At 43.1% G+C, this 25,858-nt stretch overlaps 2 protein-coding genes across 8 annotated transcripts in view; both read left to right on the top strand.

Annotated features, from left to right (window-relative positions):
- The window catches only part of ZNF620 (zinc finger protein 620), an 18,682-nt gene extending 13,376 nt beyond the window's left edge, over positions 1 to 5,306 (top strand). For 2 of the 3 annotated variants that reach the window (XM_011984292.1, XM_011984293.1), the window contains exon 3: positions 2,523 to 5,306. In XM_011984292.1, coding sequence (XP_011839682.1) covers positions 2,600 to 3,526 — 927 coding nt within the window. In that variant the 5' untranslated portion in view covers positions 2,523 to 2,599 and the 3' untranslated portion in view covers positions 3,527 to 5,306. The remainder of the gene's footprint in view (positions 1 to 2,522) is intronic. The other variant, XM_011984291.1, reaches the window with a different exon arrangement.
- Positions 5,307 to 11,215: 5,909 nt separating this feature from the next.
- ZNF621 (zinc finger protein 621) lies at positions 11,216 to 23,723 on the top strand. 5 transcript variants are annotated; one of them, XM_011984295.1, is made up of 5 exons: positions 11,216 to 11,376; positions 12,112 to 12,197; positions 19,117 to 19,243; positions 20,004 to 20,111; positions 21,819 to 23,723. In XM_011984295.1, exons 2-5 carry the CDS (start codon positions 12,174 to 12,176, stop codon positions 22,877 to 22,879), a joined length of 1,320 nt encoding a protein of 439 aa, XP_011839685.1. In that variant the 5' UTR covers positions 11,216 to 11,376; positions 12,112 to 12,173; the 3' UTR covers positions 22,880 to 23,723. The 5 variants fall into 5 exon arrangements, with proteins under 5 accessions (XP_011839685.1, XP_011839684.1, XP_011839688.1 ...); XM_011984294.1 differs by having other exon boundaries at positions 11,239 to 11,612; XM_011984296.1 differs by lacking the exon at positions 19,117 to 19,243 and adding an exon at positions 19,297 to 19,377 and having other exon boundaries at positions 11,344 to 11,376.
- Positions 23,724 to 25,858: the final 2,135 nt, after the last annotated feature.

The raw sequence follows: 25,858 nt of genomic DNA, 5'->3' as shown, positions 1-25,858 counted from the left end.
TATATATGTGTGTATATATATAGCCAGGCCTGGTGGCTTATGCCTGTAATCCCAGCACTTTGGGAGGCTGAGGTAGGTGGATCACCTGAGGTCAGGAGTTCAAGACCAGCCTGGCCAACATGGTGAAACTCCATCTCTACTAAAAATACAAAATGTTAGCATGGATGCGGTAGCACGTGCCTGTAATCCTAGCTACTTAGGAGGCTGAAGCAGGAGAATCGGTTGAATCTGGGGGGTGGAGGTTGCAGTGAGCTGAGATCACACCACTGCACTCCAGCCTGTGGGCGGCAAGCCACCCAGGTGCCAAAGCAAGAGACCGAGGGCACAAGCTGTTCTAGTATAATAAAGAAAATATATAATAAAGAAAAGAGTAAGAATAGTTATACTAGAAATGATTATATATATGATATATTAATATTAATAATCGTTAGTTTGTAGCATTACTCTTTATTCTGATATTATAATAATCTTTGTTCTGTGATTATAACCTAGGAAAAACCAGGCCATACAGAGATAGGAGCTGAAGGGACACAGTGAGAAGTGACCAGAAGACAAGAGTGTGAGCCCTCTGTCACGCCCAGACAGGGCAACTAGAGGGCTTCTTGGTCTAGCAGTAGCACCAGTGCCTGGGAAGGCACCCGTTACTTAGCAGACTGGGAAAGGGAGTGTCCCTTTCCCTGGAGGAGTTAGAGAAGACTCTGCTCCACCACCTCTTGTGGAAGGCCTGACATCAATCAGGCCCGCCTGCAGCCATCTGGAGGCCTAATCGTCTCCCTGTGATGCTGTGCTTCAGTGGTCACACTCCTGGTCCACTGTCATGTTCTGCCCTGTACACCTGGCTCCGCCTTCTAGATAGCAGTAGCAGAATTAGTGACAGTACTAAAGCCTTTGAAATGCACAGAAGAAATAATGATGTAAGCTGTTCCCTCTCTCTCTCCGCCTCAACTACCAAGGGAAGGGCCCCCTGTCTGGTGGACACATGACTTGCGTGACCTTACCTATCATTGGAGATGACTCTCACTCCATACCCTGCCCCTTTGCCTTGTATACAATAAATAGCATGGCCAGGCATTTAGGGCTGGTCTCCACATCTTGGTGGTAGTGGTCTCCCGGGCCCAGCTGTCTTTTCTTCTTTTTCTTTGTCTTGTGCCTTTATTTCTACAATCTCTTGTCTCCACACATGAGGAGAAAAACCCACAGGCCCAGTAGGGCTGGACCCTACACCAGTCTGAGTGACAGAGCGAGACTCTGTCTCAAAAAAAAACAAAAAAACAAAAAAACAAAAAACATCAAAAATTAGCTGGGTGTGGTGGTGTGCACCTGTAGTACCAGCTACTGGGGAGGCTGAGACATGAGAATCGCTTGAACCTAGGAGGGTTGCAGTGAGCCAAGATTGCGCCGCCGCGCTCCAACCTGGGTGACACAGCGAGACTATCTCAAAAGTAAATAAATAAATAAAACATAGTATATTTTTTATTCTTTCTTCTTCTGCTTCACCCCTTCTCTGCCTGTGAAAATTTTCTGTGCTCTTCTGCAGAGAATGCCCATTACTGATCCACTCCCAAGTCTTGAGTTTAAGTTGTACCTTTCTGGATGTGACCTCAGGACCCTACGTCATCTGAGTAAAAATATTTTCTGAACAATTTTTTTGTGAATGCATGCAGGCTGAAGATTTTATTTAATCTGCAAAAGGTTTTGATAGTGGAGGGAATATTTCTCTTTGGTTTTCCCTTATTATCATGTGAGTTTAGTAGTTCACTTTTCAAACTGTTGTATTAAACAAATGCACAAACTATGAGACCTTTTAGGAAAAATAGCAAGCATCGTTACCAGGCCCTCTTTGGGACTTACGTTCACTCTTGGATGAGTTCTTCACATTTCCACTGCTCTTTGGTTTTAAAGGCAAGCCTCCAAACCTTCCTTTCTCCTTCAGGATGCTGTGGTGGTTGCCATGTATGGCATCCTCAGCCACTGCATGGGAGCCTGCTGCTTTACTAGAGCCAGCTTGATGGTAGAGATCAGCTCTCTTTTCAAGATTATGACATGGATGATGTCTTCTAACAAGCATCTCTTAAGGAGTCTCAGCCTGTGGGACCTGTTGTAGTGCTTGAGCTGCTCAACCTGCCCCTTCTCTAATCTTGGGAGTCTTCGTCTCACTTATGGATTTCCATATGTTACTTTTCTATGTTTGTGTCTTTATCCACCTCATTCACTTTTCTCTTAGTCTTTCTGCCCTAATTAACAGTCTTTGCAGTTTTCTGGTTTGCACACTGTTTGTAGGAATGTCTCCTGGCCTTGGTTGCCTCCCCTCTCATAGTTTTCATGTCCCTGCGGGGCTCTGTTGTGTGGTGATCTTAGGCAGCCATCTTGTGAGCATATTAGAAAATATTCATATACTCAGGGCAAATTAGAACCACTTAATTCTGTTTCTTCTTCAGCACAGATTTTGTGTGTGTGTGTGTGTGTGTGTGTGTGTGTGTGTGAGATCAGGGATTGACACTTGTATTTTCTTTTTGTGATAGGAGATGAGGCCAGAACTGAGAAGGAAAGATTAACTCCAAAGGAGCATGTGTCCAAAGAAACAGTGTCCTTCCGACTGATGGTGGGGGTGCTGCCAGGGAATGTTTCCCAGCACCTTGACTTTGGGAGCAGCCTAGAGCAGCCCCAAGGTCATTGGATAATTAAGAAAAAGTCAAAGAGGAGACATTTCACAGATACCTCAGCCAGGCACCATGAGGCCTATGCGGTCAAGAATGGAGAGAAGTTTGAGAAATTAGGAAAAAATATTAGTGTCAGCACACAGCTCACTACAAATCAGACAATTCCTAGTGGTCAGATATCTTATGAATGTGGACAGTGTGGCAGATATTTCATTCGAATAGCAGACTTCCACCGACATCAGAAATGTCACACTGGTGAAAAGTCTTTTGAATGCAAAGAATGTGGAAAAGACTTCAGATATAACTCATTACTTATTCGGCATCAGATAATTCACACTGGAAAGAAACCGTTTAAATGTAAAGAATGTGGAAAAGGTTTAAGTTCAGACACAGCCTTGATTCAGCATCAGAGAATCCACACTGGAGAAAAGCCCTATGAATGTGAGGAGTGTGGCAAGGCCTTCAGTAGCAGCTCTGTCTTCCTCCAGCACCAGAGGTTCCACACTGGGGAGAAGCTCTATGAATGTAACGAATGTTGGAAAACTTTCAGTTGTAGCTCAAGTTTCACTGTCCATCAGCGAATGCACACTGGGGAGAAACCTTATGAATGTAAAGAGTGTGGAAAACGACTAAGCTCCAACACAGCCTTGACTCAGCATCAGCGAATTCACACTGGGGAGAAGCCCTTTGAATGTAAGGACTGTGGGAAGGCATTCAATCAGAAAATAACCCTGATTCAGCACCAGCGAGTTCACACTGGCGAGAAACCTTATGAGTGTAAAGTGTGTGGTAAAACCTTCAGCTGGTGTGGAAGATTCATTCTGCATCAGAAACTACACACTCAGAAGACACCTGTCCAAGCATAGGGCTATCCATAGTTAGGCCTACGGTGCCTCTCATTTTTTCTCTTTATTTTCATGCTCTTTTTCAGTGTCCTCACTGTCCTTCCTGGGTAGACACTTGGCTTTCATCATGAAATCTTCCTTAAGTTTTTTGAACTCCTGTTTCCCCAACATGAAGTCTCTTTATGGTTAGAGAAGACCAAAAAAAAAAAAAAAAACCAAACTTAGAAACATAAAAGGAAATGTAAGTTTCCAGATTTAAAGGATATGCTGGGTGCCCAGCAGGATGGATTCAAGGGAAACCTACATTAAGGAAAATTGCTGTGAATTATGAAAACACCAAGTTTGAATAAGAGGATCATGGAGAAAAAAATGAGACCCTAAAAAGTTTCTAGAGAGAGAAAACAAAAGATCAGAAATTAAAGTGGGGCCAGGCGCGGTGGCTCATGCCTGTAATCCCAGCACTGTGGGAGGCTGAGGCGGGCGGATCACGAGGTCAGGAGTTCGAGACCAGCCTGACCAATATGGTGAAACCCTGTCTCTCCTGAAAAAAAAAAATACAAAAATTAGCCAGGCATGGTGGTGCATGCCTGTAATCCCAGCTACTCGAAAGGCTGAGGCAGTAGAATCACTTGAACCCCTGAGGCAGAGGTTGCAGTGAGCCAAGATCACACCACTGCACTCCAGCCTGGGTGACAGAGTAACACTTTCTCTCAAAAAAATTAAAAAATGAAAATGGCATTAGATTTTTCAGCAGCAACCTTCAAAGTCAGATGAGAATGTGTATGCCTTCAGACTTCTCATGGAAAATGTTTTCCCCTGCAATTCTATACTCCAAAGTATAAGTATAAGTATAAGGCCCTTATACTTACAAAGTATAAGGCAATTCAGGCCCTTTAAATCTGAAACCTTTATTTCCCATGCATCCTTTCTTATATGTGCAACACTACACAAGAAGTAAACCAGTAAATAAAAAGACAGACACATGGATACCCTATTACAGTCCGTATGTCAGAAGTCTCCTAAATTCAAAAACGGGCCCTGTCCATGTGGAGCCAAATGCATCTTAGAAGACATTCCTAGTAGGGTGCAAACTTCAGAGACCTATCTCAGGTTCAGTGTCCACCCACCCTACTTACTCTTCAGTTTGTCTTCACTAGACAGTTGTAGTCTGTGCCTTTGCAAAAGTCAGGATGTATATACTCTTTGAGTCAGGTGCAAGGCACCATTTGTTTTAAATTTATTCTTCTCATTGCTGTTTCAAGTGATCTCAAAGCTGGAAGCATTTTCTTGCAACCCCATCTAGTTATTTTTTATGATCATGGAAGAACCTACCATTATTGCTGTTATCTGTGGAAATGAGGGAAGATGTAAATGTGTTAGGTTTTAGCATCCCCTCTGGCAGCCAGCTTGATTTTGCCTGTTGCAGGAAGCAGAGAGTAGTGATTAATAATACAGAGCCAGGCAGACTTTGATTTGAGCCCAGGTGTTTGTCCTTGGTTAAGTTACAAAAACTGCACTAGTTTCCTTATCTGTAAAATGGGGATGACCTCATAGGTTTGTGTTGGGAATTAAATGCATTAATACATGGTAGAAGTGTTTCAAACTGACTGCATATAATAAAAGTATTACCTATTATTGGCCGGGCGCATTGGCTCAGGCCTGTAATCCCAGCACTTTGGGAGGCTGAGGTGGGCAGATCACGAGGTCAGGAGATCAAGACCATCCTGGCTAACACGCTGAAACCGTGTCTCTACTAAAAATACAAAAAATTAGCTGGGCATGGTGGCACGCACATGTAGTCCCAGCTACTTGGGAGACAGGCAGGAGACCGGGGAGGCAGAGGCTGCAATGAGCCGAGATCATGCCACTGCACTCCAGCCTAGGCGACAGAGTGAGACTCTGCCTCAAAAAAAAAAAAAAAAAAAAAAAAATTACCTATTATTATAATCCTATTGATAAGTTTTGACTTATCAATATACCAGTGAAACAATTATCACAGTTCAAGATAATAATCAGCCACCACCCCAAAACTTTGCTTGTACCCCTCCATAATCCCTTCCTCTTGGCCCTTCGCAGGCGACCACTGGCTTGCTTTCTGTCACTTGCATTAATTTTCCTTTATTTTTTGGTCTGGTGTCTTTCACTCAGCATAATTACTTTGAGATTCACCCATGTTGTTGCATATATATCAATAGTTCATTCCTTTTTATTGCTGAGTAGTAGTCCACTGTATGGATATGTCATAATTTGTTTATTCATTGACCTGTTGATGGCCATTTGGGTTGTTTCCAGTTTTTGGCTATTACAGATAAAGCTGCTATGAACATTTGTGTCCACATCTTTGTAAGAATATATGCTTTCATTTATCTTGATACCAGGAGTGGAATAGCTAGGTCATTAGGTAGGTTGTGTATATTAAACGTTTTAAATTTTTATTACATTTTTATTTTTTAGAGGTTGGGAGGGGGCGGTTCTTGCTTTGTTGTTCAGGCTGGACTCAAACCCCTGGGCTCAGCGTATCCTCCTGCCTCAGTCCTCCTGTCCTACTCTTAGTAGCTGGGACTACAGGTGTGCACCAGCATACCCTATTTAACTTTTTGAGAAACTTCAAAACTGTTTTATGAAAGAGGTTGTGCCATTGTACATTTCCACTTGCATTGTATGACAGTTGTACTTCCAATACATCTATGCTTATACTTGATGTCAGTTTTTTAAATTTTAGCTATTCTAATTGTTTAATGCTATCCCACTGTGGTTTTAATTTGCATTTCTCTAATGACTGTTGTGCTTATTTGTGTTCTATATATCTTATTTGATGAAGTGTCTGCTCATATCTTTTGCCCATGTTTTTATTGGGTTTTGTTTTATCAATCTTTGAGAGGTCATTATTTATTGTGGATACAAGTCTTTTTCAGATATGTGATTTTAAAATATTTTCTTCTAGCCTGTGGTTTGTCTTTTCATTCTCATAACAGTGTTTTTTTGTTTTTTTGTTTTTTTCTTTTTTGAGATGGGATTTCACTCTGTTGCCCAGGCTGGAGTGCAGTGGCACCATCTTGGCTTACTGCAATCTCTGCCTCCCAGGTTCAAGTGATCCTCCCACCTCAGCCTCCCAAGTAGCTGGGATTACAGGTGCACATGATGACAGTGTCTTTTAAAGAGCAGAAGACATTAGTATGCATGAAATCTGATTTATCAGTTTATTTATTTTATTTGTTTTTAAACAGAGATGGGGTCTCAGTATGTTGCACAGGCTGGTCTTGAACTTCTGGGCCCAAGTAAGCCTCTTGCCTTGACCTCCCAAAGTGCTGGAATTACAGGTGTGAGCCACTGTGCCTAGCCTGTTATTTTTTGAATGGATCATGGTTTCAGTGTCAAATCTAAGACATCTTTGCTTTACCCACATTTGCAAAGATTTTTTTCCTGTTTTCCTTTTAGAAGTTCTATAGTTGTTTTTTTTTGTTTTTTGTTTGTTTGTTTTTTTACAGAGTCTCACTCTGTTGCCCAGGCTTGAGTGTAGTGGCAGAGTGACAGGATCTCAATCTGCAACTTCCACCTCCTAGGTTCAAGCAATTATCCTGCCTCAGCCTCCTGAGTAGCTGGGATTACAGGCCTGTGCCACCACGCCCGACTAATTTTTGTATTTTTAGTAGAGGTGGAGTTTTGCCATGTTGGCCAGGCTGGTCTCGAAATCCTGACCTTAAGTGATCTGCCCGCCTCGGTCTCCCAAAGTGCTGGGATTACAGGTGTGAGCCACCGTGCCTGGCCAGAAGTTTTATAGTTTTAGGTTTTACATTTAATTATATCATCTATTGAGTTAATTTTTGTCTGAGGCATGGAACTAAGTTTTTTTTTTTTTTTTACTTCATATAAGTATCCTATTGTAGCACCATTTTTTTTTTTTTTTTTGAGATGGGTCTCACTGTGTTGCACAAGCTGAAGTGCAGTGCTATTCACAGGCATGATTATAGTGTACTGTACCCTTGAATTCCTGGTCTCAAGTGATCCTCCTGCCTCAGTCTCCTGAGAAGCTGGGACTACAAGTCTGTGCCACTGTTGCCTGGTCTGTAACACCATTTTTTGAAAAAAGGTTCCCCCACTGAATTGCCTCTGTACCATTGTGAATCAGAAGTCCATATATGTGTGGGTCTATTTCTAGATGCTGTTCCATTGATCTGTCTGTCTTGATGCCATTAAGGCACTGCCTTTATTATTGTAGTTATCTAATAAGTGTTGAAATCTAGTAAGCGTTGAAGTCATATAGTGTTAGTTCTCTACCTTTGTTCTTTGTCAGGGTGTTTTGGCCATTAGAGGTCTTTTGCATTTGCATATGAATTTTAGAATCAGTTTTTCAGTTTCTATAAAACACCTCCTGGGAGTTTGATTGGGATTGCATTGAATATAATGATCAATTTATGGAGAACTGACAACTATATAGAGTCTTTTGACCCATGGACATTGTAGATCTCCCCATTTATTTAGATATTAATTTCCTTCAGCAATATTTTGTAATTTTTACTGTGCAGATCTTTCACACTTTTCCCCGGATGCATCTAAAAATTTCATCTTTTTCATGCATAAGTACTGAATAACTTATGATACTTGTAATAATAAACAGTGAATTTCTAGTTTTTGCTGACATATAGGAATATGATTGGTTTTTATATATTAACTGCATATCCTGCAACCTGGCACAACTCCCTTATTAGTTCTAGTAACATTTTATAGATTCCATAGGATTTTCTAACATTGAGAATCATGTTTGCAAATAACAGTTTTACTTCTTCCTTTCTAATTCTGGATGCTTTTTTGTTTTTTGCCTTATTGTAGTGGCAGTGGGTGGGGATGGTGTGTTTTTAGGGAGAGCTCATCTCTCTGGCATTGATCAGGAGAGAGACATTCAGCTTCAGAGACTTTAATTTTGCTGTTATGTGAACTGACTCACAGTTGCAAAGTCTAAAGTTTCCCGTATCTTTTGGTTCACTTTGCTCTTTAGCTTCCTCTAAGCAGCACTGTCTGTTTAGCTTCCTCTAAGCAGCAGATTGTTTCTGTCGAAGCTGTTCTGGAAAAGAATGGGCCTCTTGTAGCATGGTCCCAATTTTCTCCTCAGACTGCTCATGATTCCTGTCATGGTTCCAACCTGGGGATTTTAGGCACTTTGTCTTGCCTACCAAAACTCTCATCTCTTCTCCCTGCACCATAATACCAAATGGAGGAGTTACATGTCCAATCTTGTTCCTTCTAGTTAGTTCAAGTTAGAACTAATTGGAATGACTGTCTGATACTCTTTAGAGTTTGTGGTGTATAAATGTGTACATGTACGTACACCCATATGTGTGTGTCCATTTCTCTAGATTCACGGTAGATACTCTTTTTGATAGATTTAGAGAAGGGGCAGTATGCAAATATATGTTCTAATGCTATTATTCTTGGAAATCTAATTCATCTATTTAAAACAATTGCTCTTCATAAATGTTACAATAAAAGTATTATAAAAAGGACCGTTTCTGTGGTAGGTAAAAAATGTGTTTAGCCAGCTCCCGAAATGGTCCCCAGTGATTCTCATTCTGGCATTCACACCCTTGTGTATCTCATCCAACACTGAATCATGACTGGCCTGTGATGATAGTATACTGAGGAAATGACAGCAGGTGACTTCCAAAGCTAGGACATAAATGATATTGCCACTTCTGCCTTGACCTCTTGGGCTGCTCACCTGAGGTGGAAGTGGAAGTCTGATGCTGTGTTGTGAGGATACTCAGCCATATACAGATACCTGGTGTGGGAAGGGAGGTTTTTTTTTTTTTTTTTGAGATAGAGTCTCACTCTATCCCCTGGGCTGGAGTGCAGTGGCGGGATCTTGGCTCATTACAACCTCTGCCTCCGAGGTTCAAGCGATTCTCCTGCCTCAGGCTCCCAAGTAGGAGGGATTACAGGTGTGTGCCACCACGCCCAGCTAATTTTTGTATTTTTAGAAGAGATGGGGTTTTGCCATGTTGGCCAGGGTGGCCTCAAACTCCTGACCTCAGGTGATCTGCCTGCCTTGGCCTCCCAAAGTGCTGGGATTACAGGTCTGAGCCACTGTACCCAGCACAAGAAGGGAAGTTTCACACTAATAGCCGGCACCTATGTGCCAACCATGTGAGTGAGTTACCTTTGAGGCAAATCCCCAGCCTCAGTCCAACTTTCAAGTGACTGCAGTCCCAGGTAACACCTGACTAGACCCTCATGAGAGATCCCAAGCCAGTACCATCCAGCCAAGCCACTCCCGAATTCCTCATCCACAGAACCCATTTTTTTTTCCTTTTTCTCTTTTTAGGACTGACTGACCTATGTTCACTGATTCATAGAAACTTTAAGAGATAGTGTGTTTTGTTTTCAGCCATAAGGCTTTAGGGTGATTTGTTATGCAGCAGTAGATACCTAGTATACTCTCCATAATAGGACTTCATAAGTCAGTCTAATTCTTAAGAAAGGAATAACAAATCCAAGAAGTGGGACCCCTGTAATAAAGCAATATATCTAGATACCCAGGATCATTTTTTATCTTTTAGTGGTGGGAGACCAATTCCCCTTTATAGCATGGAAATGCCTGGTGGGGAGGAGCCTGGTATCTGGAACTGTGTTCAGGAGAAGTATCAGTGTGATCGAGGTAAAACAAAATCTGTCCATCTTGGCACCACTTTGATACTGGAGAAAGGCTCCTGTCCAGAAGGAAGGGCACAGTAGAGAGGTACTTGCCAATGAGTTGGGGAGGGCTGCCACTGACTGGCTGGCTTCAGGAAGTGTTTATCGCTGACTGGCTCATGTTCAGAAGCTTGGAGTGACGCTGTTGTGTATTGGTTGATTTTCAGAGTTACGTGTACTGATCTAAAATTATGTAAATTAATGGCAAGTACTTGTTAGTGACTTGGGACTTTGGTCAAAAAACAGTCTTTTCCTTCCCTGAATATGAAAAATAAGTTCTTTTAATTAGCAGACTCCCCTCTTCACTGTTTTTTCTTCCTGCAGTCCAACTTACAGAACAGACCATAAAGGACTGTCCAGATCATTATTTGTGGAAGTATGAGATATATATATTTCAGCCGGTGTTAACATTTAAGTTATTTAAGTGCCAGTTAGCAGAAAAATAGCTCTCACTACGAGTTTTTGTAATTTATTGGAAAAAGCTAAATGTAAGACATTTAGGGTGTCCTGCCAAAGTCAACACTGGACAAGATCATTTAATATAGGACATGTCCTGTATATACAGGATGCCTGGCAACCGTCGCCAGGGTGTTTTGGTTGTTAAATGAATCTGTCCTAAAAGGTTCCATGCACGTCTAGGTCCTTGGAAGGCAGAGGGCTAAAAGGGCAAGTGGAAACCATGGTTTCCCTGAGGACTGCCCAGCTGAGGACCCAAGCAAGATCCTAGGCTTGGGCCTCTTAGAGATGACAAAGCAGGCGCCATTCTCACCTCACCTGCACGGCCCAGGCTTCAGGTGAGCCACGGGGTGAAGGCGGCCAACAGCTGCCAGTGAACTGGGGCCCCACTTGTGCCTACAGGGTGAGGTATGGGTAGAGCCAGGCTGCATCAGTCGGTGACACTCCCAATGCCGACGGCTGCCGGAGAAGCCCGGGCTGAGAGCCCCACACTGCCGGTCCGCCACGGGCCTCTCAGCCCAGCCGGTCGCCGCAACCTCGCCTCTTCCGCCGGGCGGGGCCAGCCATGAGAGGCGGGGCGGGTCTGGCCGCGGGGCGACCGAGATGGCGGCCTCCGGGGGCCTAGAGGGGCCCTGGGCGCGCACTCGCCCTTCCGGCTGGGCGTTTAGTTAGTGACCAGCCCCTCGGTGTTCGGCAGAGCGTGGGTTTCAGCGAGTTCTACATGCCAGGTCCGCCCGGTGCCGGCTTCCTCGCTGCCCCTGGCGGCTTGTCACCTCCCACTTCCCCTGAACTTGGTCCCAATGGCGGCCCGCCCCTCCTTCACCCGGACCGTGGGCATCTGGGCCTCGCCGAAGCCGCCAAGGTGGTTACTCTGGCTTCTACAGCCCGGGTCCAGCCCTTTGCCACCGAGGCCTGATACTCTTTTCTGCCCTAAAGAACTTGCCCTGACAGCCTCTCGCTCCCGGTACTGACGTTTCTGATGTTTGGGGTCGCCTGCTTTCTTGGGTGGAGTGTTAAGATCCCGGTTGGGTGGGGTCTCCGGTCAGCATCACCCACTGGGACGCTGAGTATTTTACCCTTAATTCACATTTAGCCACTCCAGTCCCTCTTCTCCTGAGGTTCTTTCTTTCGGGTCAGCGTCATCTTGCCTATAATCATTCTGTAAAGACTCTACGTTTGTAGAGACCCAATACAATAGGGACAGGGCTCTTGGGTCCCTCAGTCTGCCCGTGGGAATGGGCTCAAAAAAAGCTCTTCGGACTGAGCAGGCAGGTGGAAGATTGTCCTGAAGACCAGGCAGAACAGCTCATAAGGTTGGGGCTATCAGCGTGAGAACAATTAGAGGGAGTCCTAGTAGAATCTCCCTGCATCCAGTGCTGGAAATGTGGAAACTGGGATGGCCATAGGTTGCTGTAGGTGGTGGAGAACAGGGTTCTTAGCACTCCTGGCTGTTTTTCTCTTAGCTCCTGAGGATCTTGCTTGTCCAAACCCAGAAGACAGTGCATGAAGCCGGGAGACATCCGCCATGCTCCAAGCAACTTGGCCTCAGGTGAGCTGAGCTTAAGTCTTTTTTTTTTTAAACTCACTTTAGCTATCACATAATCAGGAAAGGATCAGGAAGGCCTAACTTGGCCAAGCTGTGTTTTCCCCTTTGTATCTATCTCTAGGGCTATGGCAGATGTAAATGTGTACTGGGAAAATAAAAGTTTTGTGTATAGAGAGTGGATGTATAGATTTAAATGAAAGACAGGGGACGTATGCCAATGAATTCTTTCTGAATTTGGAAATTGAGATCATGTTCTAGAAGTGAAAGTTACCTGCTGAAATCAGACTTTTTTTTTTTTTTTTTTGACACGGAGTCTCACCCTGCCGCCAGGCTGGAGTGCTGCTATGATCTCGGCTCACTGCAGCCTCTGCCTCCCGAGTTCAAGTGATTCTCATACCTCAGCCTCCTGAGTAGCAGGGATTACAGGTGTGCGCTGCCATGTGCAGCTAATTTTTGTCTTTTTACTAGAGACGGGGTTTACACCACGTTGGCCAGGCTGGTCTCGAACTCCTGAGTTCAGGTGATCCGCCCACTTCGGCTTCCCAAAGTGCTGGGATTATAGGTGTAAACCACCACTCCAGCCTGAAATCAGAAATTCTTTATTGGAGAGATTGCCCACGAATTGTATTGCATGTATCCCAGAGAGACTAGGATTGTTACTTAAATATACATTTTCTAAATGCTAGATGCAAGGACTGTGAAGTTGAAGGGAAGGCTGGATGTACTCTAAAAACCGGAAGGGGTCAGAGAAAGTGGTTCAATATGAGATGGAAGAAATAGATACCTGTATTATAGGTCATGGTGAGGACAGTGGTTTCTGTACTGGTTCATTGGGAAGGCACTGAAGAATTTTAGGCAGGGAGATGACAGAGTGACAGAGTTGGATTTATATATTAAAAGGATCTTCCCAGCCCTTAGTGGCAAATTCTGTAGAAAGGTGTTGGTCAATTAAGAAGATACTACGGTCAGGTAAGATATTAAGTGTTTTCCTTTTTTTTTTTTTTTTGAGACAGAGTTTCGCTCTTGTCACCTAGGCTGTAGTGCAATGGTGTCATCTTGGCTCACCACAACCTCCGCCTCCCGGGTTCAGGCAATTCTCCTGCCTCAGCCTCCCAAGTAGCTGGGATTACAGGCATGTGCCACCACGCTTGCTAATTTTGTATTTTTAGTAGAGAAGGGGTTTCACCATGTTGGCCAGGCTGCATTTTACTTTTTAATTTAATTAATTTATTTATAGTTTTTATTTTCTGGAGCAGTTTTCGGTTCACAGCAAAATTAAATGGAAGGTACAGAGATTTCCCGTGTATTCCCTGCCCCTACACATGTATATACAAGTTCTGATAGAAGTTCAAATACAAGTCTGGTATCAGCACAGTAGTACAATGTCAGTGTCTTTAGAAGAATGGAAATCCTTTTTTTCTTTCCTTATTCTCCGATATGTCCTAAACAGCATATGAGGTTTGATTGAGAAATAACTTACCATGAAACCATTTAACACTGGTACTTAAAATAGTTTTTAGAGCAGTTTTAGTTGATAACAAAATTGGGCAGAAAGCAAGAGTTCCCATTTATCTCCTGCCACCACAAAACGCACAACCTTCTTCAATATTAATATTCCACATCAGAGTAACACTTTTGTTACAGGGAGTGAACCTATACTGACACATCAGTGTCATTCAAAGTCGATAGTTTACATTAGGGTTCACTCTTGATGATGACATGTATCCACTATTATAGTATTATGCAGAATAGTTTCACTGCCCTAAAAATACCTTATGCTTCTCTTATCCATCCTTACTTTTCCCCTTAGTCCCGTCCCAGTTGACAACCATCAGTTGGTTTTTGTATTCTCTTCATAGTTTTGCCAGTTCCAAAATGTCATATAGCCAGAATCATACAGTATGTAGCATTTTCAGATTGGCTTCTTTCACTTAGTGATAATGCATTTCATTTCCTCTATGTGTTTTCATGACTGATAGATCATTTTGTTTTAGTGCCGAATAATATTCCATTGTCTATATATACTACAGCTTATCCATTCACCTACTGAACGACACCTTGGTTGGTTCCAAGTTTTGGCGATAATGAAAAAAAGCCCCTATAAATGTCCACCTACAGGTTTTTGTGTGGACAGAAGTTTTCGACTCCTTTAGTTAAGTAACAAGGAGCATGACTGCTGGGTTGTATGGTAAGAGTGTGTTTAGTTTGTAAGAAATTGACAAACTCTCTTCCAAAGTGGCTGTCCCATTTTGCATTCATTCCTACCAGCAATGAATGAGCATTCTGTCGTTTCACATCCTGGCCAGCATTTGGTGGTGTCAGTGTTTTGGATTTTGGCTTTTCTAATAGGTATATAGTGGTATCTCATTGTTTTCATTGCGGTTCCCTAATGACATATAATCTTGAACATAGTTTCATATGCCTATTTGCTATCTGTATATTTGCTTTGTTGAGGTGTCTGTTGAGGTTTTTTGCCTATTTCTTAATTGGCTTGTTCATAAAGAGTTCTTTGTATATTTTGGATAATAGTGCTTTATCAGATATGTCTTCTGCAAATATTTTCTCCCACACTTTAGTATGTCTTCTCATATTCTTAATGTGTTATCCTTTTAAAATAAAGTTTAATTCCCCCTCATTTTTTTCTTTCAATTGTTTTCTCCAAAACATTGTTTGCTAGTTTTTCACGCATGCTTTTCTAGATGACTTTAAATGATCTCCCACTCCTGCACAAATTTCATGGATTTTTTTTGGTAGGGGAGTGGATTTTATTGAATTCATGAGTAAATTTGGAGATAATTGACATCTTTACAGGTTTGATTCTTCCTGTTCAGAAACACCATAAGTTCCAATTTATTCAGTTCTTTTTAAATGTATCTTAGTAAACATTTAGTGTTCTTCCATCCTGTTCTCACTGATTTCTCTTAGGTCCATTCTTAGCAATATTTTGTGTGAATGGCATCTTAGTTTCTTTCAGTGTATCTTCCAGTTGTTTATGATGGTACTTAGGAAAGCTAATAATTTTGGTTTACTTATTCTATATCTAGATAATTTAGTGAATTGTTTTATCAGCTCTAAATGTTTTCAGTTTGTTTTCTTGGTACTTAGATGTCTTTAGGCAGATAGTTATTTCATCTGCAAGCAGAGATATTTATGTTCATTCCTGTCCTATATATGTGCTCCTTTCCCATCTTTTGCAGAAAGTAAAACCTCAGCTTATGGTAAATTGTCAACTATCAACTTTAATGGATTTATTGTAGCATTTTACTGTTTAGATGGTGTTTGCTGTTGGTTTCTTACTCTCTTCATAAGTTAAAACAATTTTTTTTAATGGGTAACCGTTTTTGAAATAAACTCTTAGGAAATATATATTAAGCGTCTGGTACATGTTAGGCACTCTACTGTGTGCTAGTAAACCAATCATGAACAAACGATTCTTGCCTCATGGAGTTACATTCTGGTGGGCGGAGATAGATGATAAACCATATCATATGACAAGATGAATAATACTGTGGAGAAAAATGAAATAAGGTGAGGTACATAGGGACCATCCACAGGAAGAACAAAAAGATATCCCAAACCCAACTGCCTTAAAACAATGTTTTTTCCTTAATATTAGGCATTTTCTAGGGCTCATGAAATTTGAGGATAGTAGATGGTAGGAGAGGCAGACAGTTTGTGGAAGAAGAGATGAGAAAGTTGTGAGAGAAGCTCTGGAGATGTCAGGGTGTGAGGTTTGACTTGCTGTAAGTGGAGGTGAAATTTGGTTTTATCTGTGAGCCTGTGGTTACTGTCCTCAGAAGCCCTTAATGGCTTGTTGAAGCAGTACAGTAATTGTATACAGGACAACATGATCCAGTCTGCTGTTTGGGCTTTTGGCTCACATTATTTTGGGGGCCCTTTGGACCTCACCATTGCTCAGTTTAAAGACTGGCTCTCCCTTTGAGGAGTGTCTGCGTTTATTTTATTTTTTCCTTTCAGCATCTTTTAGAGCTGAGTTCTCTACTTGCTCTTGTTTGAAAAGACACTGTCTCATAAGGACCTGCGTGCAGAGCCAGCAGAGCTGCTCTAAGCAGTTTGAGTTGCCAGAATTTATCCTTGATGTACAGTTCTTCCCTCCTTCCTTCGAGACCAGTTACAGTCATAATCCTTTTTCTCTATTCCCCTGTGCCCACTCCAGTCCATATGCTGCTTTAAGGGCTCCCAGGAGACAGAATGTAGAATGTGCGTGCAAGAGTTAGGAGCTTGACTGTGCCTCTGTTGGTGGGTATTTTATTTTCAGCATCTGAAAAGAACAAGGCTGACTGCATAGCGTAATGAGACTCTTCTGGGAGGTGGAATCATCTGTGGGAGCATCAAGGTGAGAAAGCGTACAGGTCATGAAACCTCCTCCAAGCTGAGAGTCTAGTCTCTGTGGTTTGCAGTATGCTGAACTCTAGAAGAAGAGAAAGGCCGGGTGCAGTGGCTCACGCCTGTAATCCTAGCACTTTGGGGTCCACTTTCAGGTGGATCACCTAAGGTCAGGAGTTCAAGACCAGCCTAGCCAAAATGGTGAAACCCTGTCTCTACTAAAAATACAAAAATTAGCTAGGTGTGGTGGTTGGTGCCTATTATCCCAGCTACCTAGGAAGCTGAGGCAGGAGAATCACTTGAACCCAGGGGGCAGAGGTTGCAGTGAGCCGAGATCACAACACCTCACTCCAGCCTGGGCAACAGAGCGAGATTCTGCTAAAAAAAAAAAAAAAAAAAAAAAAAACCAGAGAAAGTAGCCAGTGGGCACCATCTGGAACTGCTCTGGGGCCTCATGGAAGGTTCAGAGGCTTGGGCTTCCAGGGTGGTGTGTGTAGTTTTGAAATAGATGACCCCCAATTTAAATTGGGGGAGGGGGCCCATATGGCCTGGAGGGAGTACACTAAAGATGGTTTGAATGGTGATTTTTGGAGTTGAGGAGTTTGAGAAGCTATTCTCCAAAGATAGGGCAGCACCAGGTTCAGGGGTTAGCCATGTTTTTGGGGAAGTTTGTGAGCCCAGTGTGGGAGACAGCTTGGTGTGTTAGTAGAGCCCACGTGTGTTGTCTGGCAGATCTGTATTGAAGTTCCCGTTCTACCGCTTCCTGGCTATGTGATCTTCAGCAAAGTAATTGAACTTTTGAATCTAAGTTTCATCATTTGAAAAATGGGAATAGTAATTCTTATTTCACATATGTTTTGTAATGATTAAATGAAAAACAAGATGTAAAATTACCAACCTTGGCTGGGCGTGGTGGCTCACACCTGTAATCCTAGCACTTTGAGAGACCGAGGCAAGTGGATTGCTTGAACCTAGGAGTTTGAGATCAGCCTGCGCAATATGGTGAACCCTGTTTAAAAAAAAAAAAAAAAAAAAAAGGCCGGGCTTGGTAGCTCATGCCTGTAATCCCAGCACTTTGGTGAGCTGAGGCAGACAAATCACCAGAGGTCAGGAGTTTGAGACTAGCCTGGCCAACATGTTGAAATCCCATCTCTACTAAAAATACAAAAATTAGCCTGGCATGGTGGTGTGTGCCTATAATCCCAGCTACTTGGGAGACTAAGGCTAGAGGATCACTTGAATTTGGGAGGCAGAGATTGCAGTGAGCCGAGATTGCACCACTGCACTCCAGCCTGCCTAGGTGACAGAGCAAGACTCCGTCTCAAAAAAATAATTAAAATAAATAAATAAATAAATAAATAAATAAATAAATAAAATAACCAACCTAGGGGCCTGGTGCACAGGGCTAATCAACAAGTATAGTTTTCTTCATTCTTGGGAAGATGGAGATAGCCCCAGGGGAGGGAGTCAGAGAGGGGAACACCTAGTGAAGCGACAGCCTTGGTGGATGTGATGGAGCTCAGAAAACTGGGGGACAGATCTGTGCCCAGGGACCTGGCACTGCCAGCTTGTCTTTCAAGACCGGTGGTTCAGAGAAGAGGGTCAGAACGGGCAGGCTAAAGGTTTCTTTCAAGAGAGCCAGCTTTCTGATAAGGCAGAAAGGTGGAAAAGAGAAATTTGCAAAATACTGGTGATATTTCTAACATGCTTCTCTCTACATTGTAGACAGTGTTGGGGAGAACCAAAGAGAAGCTAGGTACAGGGAGCAGATGGGGGCTGTGCATGTGCCCCTTGGATGGGTGGATACAGGGTGTATTAGTTCATTTTCACGCTGCTGATAAAGACATACCTGAGACTGGGAAGAAAAACAGGTTTAATTGGACTTACAGTTCCACATGGCAGGGGAGGCCTCAGAGTCATGGTGGGAGGTGATAGACCCTTCTTACATTGTGGCGGCAAGAGAAAAATGAGAGAGTTTGGGCAGGGGAACTCCTCTTTTTAAAACCATCAGATCTCGTGAGACTTACTCACTGTCACGAGAACAGCATGGGAAAGACTTGCCCCCATGATTCAATTATCTCTCACCAGCTCCCTCCCACATGTGGTAATTCAAGGTGAGATTTGGGTGGGGACACAGCCATATCATATCACAGGGTAGCCGCTGTCTGTAGTGGTTGGTGTATAGAAAATAAGGAGAGAGGATTATGGAGTACCTGAGGGTAGGAGGTGCCAGGGGGACAGATCTGTGAAGCTAGGAACCTAGGAGTTGATGCTGTTACCAGGGAGAAAGCAACTGGATGCCAGGCTATAAGAATCAGTAGCAGCTAGGGGCTCCAGAGCTGAGTAGATGGGAGAGTGTTGGGAGAGTAGATGGGAGAGTGTTCCCCGTTTGAAAGTGGAACTACTGGCTGAGGGCTCGCCCCGGCTGTGGTGGTGGATGCTCTTGTTTGAGCAGATCTTCCGTGGGGCTCAGAGTTGTGGGTGCAGGCAGGTTTATCCCTTCCCTGAAGCTCAAGCTGCTCCCTTCTTCCTTCTACTCCTCACTCAGAGATTGAGCAGGAACCTGTTGTTTCAGGAGTCAGTGACCTTTGAGGATGTGGCTGTTTACTTCACCCAGAATCAATGGGCCAGCCTCGACCCTGCGCAGAGGGCCCTATACGGGGAGGTGATGCTGGAGAATTATGCAAATGTGGCTTCCCTGGGTAAGGCCTCCCTCCCTCTGTGGCTCTTTGTAACAGTTTGCTATCTTCCTCAGATGTTTTGGGGATTCTAGTAGCCCTTGGGTTTGATGACTTCAGAGGAGAGTTTTGCAATCACCAGCCTCCAGAAATACTGGGTAGGGAAATCCCTGGGTTTCTTTGTTTTTGTTTGTTTTTTGCTTTTTTGTTTATTTTGAGACAGGGTCTTGCTCTGTCATCTAGGCTGGAGGGCAGTGGCATGGCCATGGCTCACTGCAGCCTCAAACTCCTGGGCTCAAGCAATTCTCCTGCTTCAGCCTCCCAAGTAGCTGGGACTATAGACGTGTGCCACTGTGCCTGGCTTCCCTTTGGTTTTGAAATTAGACTTCCTTATACTCCAGGAACAGTGTGGTCCCAGGCCCTGAGGGAAAGCATTCTTTCTGGCACCCTAGGTGAGCCCTTTGTTCCTTTGTCTATCCAGTTTTCTGGGGATATTGGCCCTCCCTTTGTGGAAGGGTCTCCCAGGGGAGCAGTAGGTACATTTTTCCTGAGGGAGTTTCCCTTCTTCTGAGTCAGGGCCAGATTGCAGCTTCTTTCTGAGGAGAATCATACCTCCTTGGCTTTATCGTGGAGCACAGTTTGGACCTCCTTGTCGGAACTCTCACTTGGTCTGCTGATGTTCCAATTCTCTCCCAGGTAGCCTGATGGAGGGTGGGCTGAGAAAGATCCCAGGAATAGCTCTAGACATCTCCCCTCGATTTGTCTTTCTCTTTTCTTCATAAAGTAGCGTTTCCATTCCCCAAACCTGCTCTGATCTCCCACCTGGAGAGAGGGGAAGCACCATGGGGCCCAGATCCCTGGGACACCGAGATTCCGAGAGGCATCAGTCAAGGTGAGTATGAGAATCCAGTGGTTAAGTTTCTTGTTTTGCCTTCCTGGTTTACTAGGTAAGAAGTGTTTCTTATGCTTCAGGGAACAAAGCTCCCAGTTATTTATAAGTCGATACTCACTGCACTCTCAGAACTCACACTGAGTTCTGACCCTGAGCTTCGAAAGACCGCCTGTAGGAGTACATGGCCTCGCGCTGTCTGCACATTCATGTGGCTGTCCTCCGAGGCAGAAAAGCTGTAACCCAGTAGCTCCTAAACCACTTTTTTCTTACTTACCGGTGGAGAAGTTTTAATTGTATGCCATTTTTCATTGCAAAGAAGTGGGGTTTCAGCCAAATTTAAGGAAAATATGATTTTTTTTGGGCCAAACTGACTTATTTGTGCTATAGCTATACATTTTACTTTAGGCCTTCAGCCCTGAAAAGAATGGCTTTAATTGGCCTTTTTAGTATCTAAATCACTTAAGAGTTTCATTTGCCATAATCTTTAGATCTACATTATATTTACCATAGATGGGACTATAGATGAAAGGGCTAGGAATATTCTCCCATCATAGCCCCCTACACACACACACACATGCACACATGCACATGTGCACACACACGCCACCTAAAATTTCCCTGAGATGACTTACCAGTCCTGGAAGGTTTTGGTTACTTGCGTTTCCGTTTTTTTGGAAGAAAATTTCAAGCCTTCTCACGCATACATGCTTTTGTATATAGTGGTTCCTTTAGCAGTGGTACCACAGTGGCTTACAGCTCTCTGATCCAACTTCTGTTCCAGCTGACTTTCTGAAACTAATCATCTTCTATCCCAGAATATTGTGTGGAATATTTAAATATAGGATAACTAGGATATTGTTTAGAATTTGGGGTGATTGCCTGGGTTACGGGTAGGACATTGGGATCCATTTTTTTCCTGGTTTGTGTTTCTCAGTCTGCAAGACCTCTTCTAGTGTTGGAGCTGCTTCTCCATTCTTCCCAGTCTCTCATTCCTTTCTTCTCTTCTGGGTTTCTGTCTCTCTTTAAAAAATTTTCCCATTTCTTGCTGTTCTTTCTTATTCTCTCCTTCTTTTTTCTTTCTTGTCCCTCCTGCCTTCTTTCCTTCTCATTCTTGATTCTCCTTCTTCCCATTTCACCTACGTTAGTTCAGTTTTCCAGCCTTCCTCATGGGGAGCACTTCTTGGCTATCTTTCCTGTTCTGTTTCTGTGTCTTTACTTCTCCAATTCTATGTCATTATTTTTCTATTTTTTTTTTTGAGACAGGGTCTAGCTCTGCTACCCAGGCTGAAGTGCAGTAGCATAATCTCCACTCACTGCAACCTCTGCCTCCTGGGCTCAAGTGATCCTCCCACCTCAGCCTCCCTAGTAGCTAGGACCACAGATGTGCACCACCACACCTGGCTAATTTTTGTATTTTTTTGTGGAGACTGGGTTTCGCCAAGTTGCCCAGGCTGGTCTCGAATTCCTGAGCTCAAGCCATCCGCCTGCCTCAGCCTCCCAAAGTGCCGATATTACAGGCATGAGCCACCACACCTGGCCTGTCATTATTTTTCTTTGTCTCTCTCATCCTCCTTTATAGATGCTTGTATATAACCATTTCACAGGTATGTTTTTAAAAATTACATTCTGCAAGAGAAAATTAGGAACACTGGATCCTACTTTTCTCCCAGTTTTGTAACTAGGAACCCTTGTGGTTTCTTTGGTCAGGTGGTGAGTCCTGGATCAAAAATGAAGGGCCAGTTATAAAGCAGGAAGCCTCTGAAGAAACAGAGTTGCACAGAATGCCGGTAGGAGGACTTCTCAGGAACGTTTCTCAGCACTTTGATTTTAAAAGCAAGGCAATGCAGCAGACTTTCAATCTAAATCCAAACCTGATACTTCGAGGTGGAATGAAGTTCTATGAATGTAAAGAATGTGGGAAAATCTTCCGATATAACTCAAAGCTCATTCGGCATCAGATGAGTCACACTGGGGAAAAGCCCTTTAAGTGTAAGGAGTGTGGCAAAGCTTTCAAGTCCAGCTATGACTGTATTGTACATGAGAAAAACCACATTGGAGAAGGGCCCTATGAATGTAAGGAGTGTGGCAAAGGTTTGAGTTCCAACACAGCCTTGACTCAGCATCAGAGGATCCACACTGGAGAGAAACCCTATGAATGTAAAGAGTGTGGGAAGGCTTTCCGTAGGAGTGCGGCCTACCTGCAGCATCAGAGATTACACACGGGAGAGAAACTCTATAAATGCAAGGAATGTTGGAAAGCTTTCGGTTGTAGGTCACTTTTTATTGTCCATCAGAGAATTCATACTGGGGAGAAACCTTACCAGTGTAAGGAGTGCGGCAAAGCCTTCACTCAGAAAATAGCCTCCATTCAGCATCAGAGAGTTCACACTGGGGAGAAGCCTTATGAATGTAAGGTGTGTGGGAAAGCCTTCAAATGGTATGGAAGTTTTGTTCAGCATCAGAAATTGCACCCTGTGGAAAAGAAGCCGGTCAAGGTTCTTGGGCCATCCCTAGTCAGTCCCCAGTGCCCCTCTCCAGCCTTACCTCCTGTTCTTCTCCAGGGATCCTGTTCTGCTCCAGCTGTGGCTGTGCCTTCACTGACCTTTCCACATGCTGTGCTCATTCCTACCTCTGGGAATTTGTTCATGCTGCTGCCTACATCTGGAATACCTTCTTCGTCTGCCCAAATAGTGCGTGTCTTCCAGGATCTTACTCCCACTGTGAAACCTTCCCCAGTAATTCTCACCCCTTCTTCTCACTCCTCATGAGCTTTATCTTGGCAGTCTTATGGTTCTTATGCCCAGTAAATCTCCAACCTAATTTTTTTTTTTTTGAGACAGGGTCTTGCTCTGTCACCCAGGCTGGAGTGCAGCGGTGTGATCTTGGCTCACTGCAGTCTCCACCTCCTGGGTTCAAGCGATTCTCTTCCTTCAGATTCCCGAATAGCTGGGTTTACAGGCACACATCACCACCCCCAGCTAATTTTTGTATTTTTAGAAGAGACAGGGTTTTGCCATGTTGGCCAGGCTGGTCTCAAACACCTGACCTCAAGTGATCTGCCTGTCTTGGTCCCCCAAAGTGCTGGGATTACAGAAGTGAGCCACTGTGCCCGACCTCCAACCTAATTTGAGTTTCATTCGTATTTTTTTCCTCACCTTACATGTGTTACAGCTGTTTCAACATAAATTCCATTATCATCTATATACATTTAAAGACCATGCTTATATAATCTCTTCTGGGTAGAAAATGGAAATACTGAACCTTTGCTTTAGTCCCTTTCAGGCTTGAACAACAGTGGCTGTATCTGCATCGTGGGGTTGCTGGTGGTAGAACACTTTGGTGTTAGGAAAGTTTGGAAAAGAGGATATCCCTGTATTAGGCCATTATGATTAGAGATAAGCAGCCTGGGAGAAATGTACAAGACCTGTGGCTACTGGTAGAGAATTGGAATAAGCTTCCAACAATGGACCGTAGAGATTAATGGAGATTGTTTAGTGGGCCCATGGCTAGGTGAGGTATTAATACAGTTGAAGTTATGTTGCCCTTGGCACACATCTTTGAGAATCTCGTACATCTATGCAAAAGATAGTGTGAAATAAACAGTAAAAAAAAGAAGTATATGTTGATGGCAGTGAGAGCAATCATGTCTGTAAACATGAAGTTTTTTTCTTTAGTTTTGCTCTTGATAGCTAGATGTTTCTTTTAACTTTTATTTCCTAAGTAAATATACACAAAGGCATTCATTCATCTTTGTTGCATGTGTTTTGTAGATTTTTCTTGATGAGCATTGTTTTTTTTTTCTTTGTGAGCACTGGCTTCTATATTTTATTTCATATTTATGAACTGTAAATATGAATTTGATGAATTACTAAAGAAATAAAAGTAATGGTGTAAAGCCAACTCGAGGGGAATCTGAATAAGCCTCCAAAATTGTTCTTTAGAAATAAAGGGAGCTGTTTAGTGGGTCAGTGGCTAGGCTTATGTGGTAGGTTAGTGAAGTGGAATTTGGGATTGCTCTTGGAAGTGGCTTTGATGAGGATCCTTTACAACCATTCAGAGGACTGTGTGAAGTAGTTACTGGGAAAAGAACTTGAATTATGCATTTATTGGCATTAATGTAAACATTAAGTCCTAAGCATTGATGGAAGGGTCCATACATTTTTTTCTTTTGTGCTACTGTTGCTATCTAGATGTTTCTCTGTAACAGTTAATAGCAAAACCTTTACATTATTGGTTTTTAAACTTTACCATGTGCCTGAATTATGTGATGTGCTTGTAAAAAGAAGAGTTTTCTGTCTTGCAGAAATTCTGATTTTGGATATCTGTGGTGATGGCCAGATCTTTAGCATGGACCATACTTTAAGAGATATGCTTCAAACAGAAAATGCCCACCCCTCCTCCTTTACCCAGCTTAAACTCTATGGTCAATTCTTAAAATAATTCCTTTACAGTCTTCCTTAACTCCCTTGCCCTTCTCTTGCTTTGTCATGCTCGCTTGGCAAAACCTCATCTCTGACTAAATACAGTTCTTTGCCTTCTCTGTTCCTGCACCAGAAGTGATCAAGAGAAAGCCTACTACCATGCTGAATTGTCACTTTAAATTCATGACCAGTAACTTCATGGAGGCCCTTAATGTTTCCTGATGGTCATACTACACTTTTTGGAGTCCATTTAACTCCCCTGCTTTCCTAGGCCACCACTTTATACTTCCTCTCTTCTTTAACTTCCAAAACATCCCTCTCAGTTCTCATGCTCAGCTGATGGTTGTTTCTGCCTTCTGCGAGAGAACAGCAAGCTCCAGAAAGTGGCTGTGCCTTCAGCCCCGTGCCAGAATGAGAACATATGGAGCCAACTTGAGTCCAGAAGAGCTGTGGCCACTTCGTTTCACCCATCTACTTTTCAGCTTGCAGTATCTGATTCTTCACCACCGTATTCTCAGTCACTTCCACTAAATAGTGCTACTGTTTTAAGGTTCTGTCACACTCAGTAACCCACTTCTGGTTCCTCATTCTGTGTCAGTGATCAGTAGTAGACTGAAGAATCCACCTTAGATTTGCTGCATACTATTAATTAGCTTACAAAATGTCTAAGAGGAGCTAAGCTGGGATGCCACATAGGCAGAAGCCAGGAAAAATGACCAACCACAGAACCAACTGGTTCCAGTGGAAACTCAGCAGCTGCTGGTGCCTGCTACTGGACTGCCACCCCCATTGAAGACAGAGACTGGACTACCAGGAAGGTCGTTTCACATTCTGTAGTAAAAATATCCCTACAATCATTTTGGAGGTTCTTCTGTCTTCAGCTAGGGTGTACCTGCTCAGTGGGAGTTGGTTATATATGTATGTCCAAGTTGCAGGGGCTTCTGGGAAATACAGTTTTTGGATTCTGCCTGGGAAGATAGTCATAATATGGAGAAGTCTGAAAATGGGGAAGGGGTTTTCAAAATATGTTGGGCAGCTGTAAAATATCAGATACCCATTATAGGCATTGAAAGTGACCTAAATGACAGAAGGATGCACTATATTCATGGGTAGGAAATATTAGTTTCGTCAAGATTTCAATTTTTATCAAATGAATTCATAAAAACAATATCAAAATTCCAGAGGGGCCTGTGTATAGAGAGGCAAAGGACACAGAGTAGCTAACCCAATTTTGAAGAACAAGGGGGTTTTATACTACCAGATATTATATACAATGATCATCAAACAGAACAAAGCAAAAAACAAACTCCCCAAACCCAAGTTGAA

This window comes from Mandrillus leucophaeus, unplaced genomic scaffold (assembly GCF_000951045.1).
Source record: "Mandrillus leucophaeus isolate KB7577 unplaced genomic scaffold, Mleu.le_1.0 Scaffold265, whole genome shotgun sequence".
NCBI classification, from domain to species: domain Eukaryota; kingdom Metazoa; phylum Chordata; class Mammalia; order Primates; family Cercopithecidae; genus Mandrillus; species Mandrillus leucophaeus.
The sequence above is the reverse complement of the archived record's forward strand: the minus strand, read 5'-3'. Positions and strand labels throughout refer to the sequence as shown.